At 35.3% G+C, this 1,792-nt stretch overlaps 1 protein-coding gene across 1 annotated transcript in view; it reads right to left on the reverse strand.

Moving 5' to 3' along the window:
• The window catches only part of LRRCC1 (leucine rich repeat and coiled-coil centrosomal protein 1), a 66,324-nt gene that overhangs the window by 12,239 nt on the left and 52,293 nt on the right, over positions 1-1,792 (reverse strand). Inside the window, 1 exon segment of the mRNA XM_042783016.1 lies at positions 1,081-1,216. Within this exon segment, the coding sequence (XP_042638950.1) occupies positions 1,081-1,216 (136 nt within the window).

Raw genomic sequence — 1,792 nt, forward strand, 5'->3', positions numbered from 1 at the left:
AAAGCTTTCAAGTGGACATCTAGATGCAACAATGGGTTTCTCCTCGTCCAGAGCAAAGAACAAGGAAGAAAACAAGACACATGGAAACAATCAGTCCAAGGGACTAGTGGACCATTTGAACCTCAGCTGACTATATGACCATGAAACCAGAAACCTAGATGGTACCCAGCTACCAGTGTCAACCACTTGGAAAGTGATCAGTGAGATCCTGGATAGAGTGGGAGAACAATGTGGAACAAAACTCAGAATCATAATAAAGACTAGGTTTACTGGTTTGACAGAGCCTGGTGAGACCCTTGAGACTATGGCCCCTAGTTACCCTTCAGGTCTGGAATTGAACTCACTCCCATGACTTCCAGACAAAACCATAGACAGGCATATATGGTGCACATGTACATCTGGCAGATACACTCTCTAGAATGATCAATCATGGGATAACAAAAAGGCAGTATTTATATAGGGAGACAGCTCAGGGGGCAGAAATGCAAAGGAAAGAAGCACACAGCGAAGAGCTAACTACCGGGAGGAAGCAGGAACAGAACTGATACACTGTGGGGAATTATAGTCAATGTCATGAAACAAAATGTATATGAACTGTTGTACGGAAAATGAATTTGCTCTGTAAACTTTCACCCAAATCACAAAAATTAAAAAACAAAACAAAACTACCTAACAAAAAAGAAAGTATTAAAAATATTAAAATCAAAAAAGGGAACTTTTCCCAAGGTAGTGATGGATTGTGTTTATCAATACATTCACATTCCCATCCTGCCCACATGTAACCAAAGGAATTTCCATCCAAGAGACTGGTCAGGAATATGGACTTTTTTTAATACAGAGATCACGAAGCTAGTGTATACCAGGGTCAAACGTGACATTGTAGTTTCAAGAGAATGATGTTCTACAACTAACCTAAGTATTACCAACATTTTGGCCTGGTTTAATGGTAATTTTGGCCATTTTCTTTATATCTAATTGATCATTAAATCATACTGTTTCTTTAAAATTCTCAGAAATCTTATTTATTATAGAATTTAATCCTAACAATTAAAACCAAAAGGCTACCTTTACTTACATTACCTTTTCATTTGCAGATTCAATGCATTTCTGCTTTTCACTTGAGAGTTGTGATATTTCAGCCTGATGAGCTACAACAATTGCATCGACTTGTTTTTTAAAGGCATCATCCATACTCTGCAGTTTTTCTAGAGCATTCCTTAAAAACAAATAATACCATATGTGTCTATATAAATTAGGATGTTTTTTCCTCTCAAATGGCAGCTCTTATGTTCATATTTTAATGGAAACATAATTCAATATTAAGAAAATAGCAAAGGGCTACTACCATAGGGTAACTAAAGATAAAAGTAGTTCATCATCCAGCAGAATCTGTTAGACAAAAGCAGGACCAAGGCAAAGGTAACATCACTGGATGCTTATTATTACACTTTCACTCTGAAAATTAGAATATCCTGTTGTCCCATTTATTTTGAGGCTAAGGGTATATTTTGTAAGTTCTTTCATAGGTGATTACTATCAATCTTCTTCTCCATGTATTTGCAATGTGGTAATAATCTGAGAAGTGTATATTAGATAGTCTTAAATAAATGAACATGTATGTCTGATTTTTCTATGTTAATGGTTACCAGACAAAATTCTGTCAATGAACAAATTAAAAAGGATTAAAAAATTTTAGTATTAAAATTATCTTAAAGGCAAAAAAAAACCCAATTCATTTTCCTGAGCTTCTCCTTCACAGTCATTCACTAAGTCTGGAATCCAGAGAAGAAAA

This window comes from Orycteropus afer, unplaced genomic scaffold (genome assembly GCF_000298275.1).
Source record: "Orycteropus afer afer isolate SDZICR_OR568_19922 unplaced genomic scaffold, OryAfe1.0 scaffold00580, whole genome shotgun sequence".
NCBI lineage: Eukaryota > Metazoa > Chordata > Mammalia > Tubulidentata > Orycteropodidae > Orycteropus > Orycteropus afer.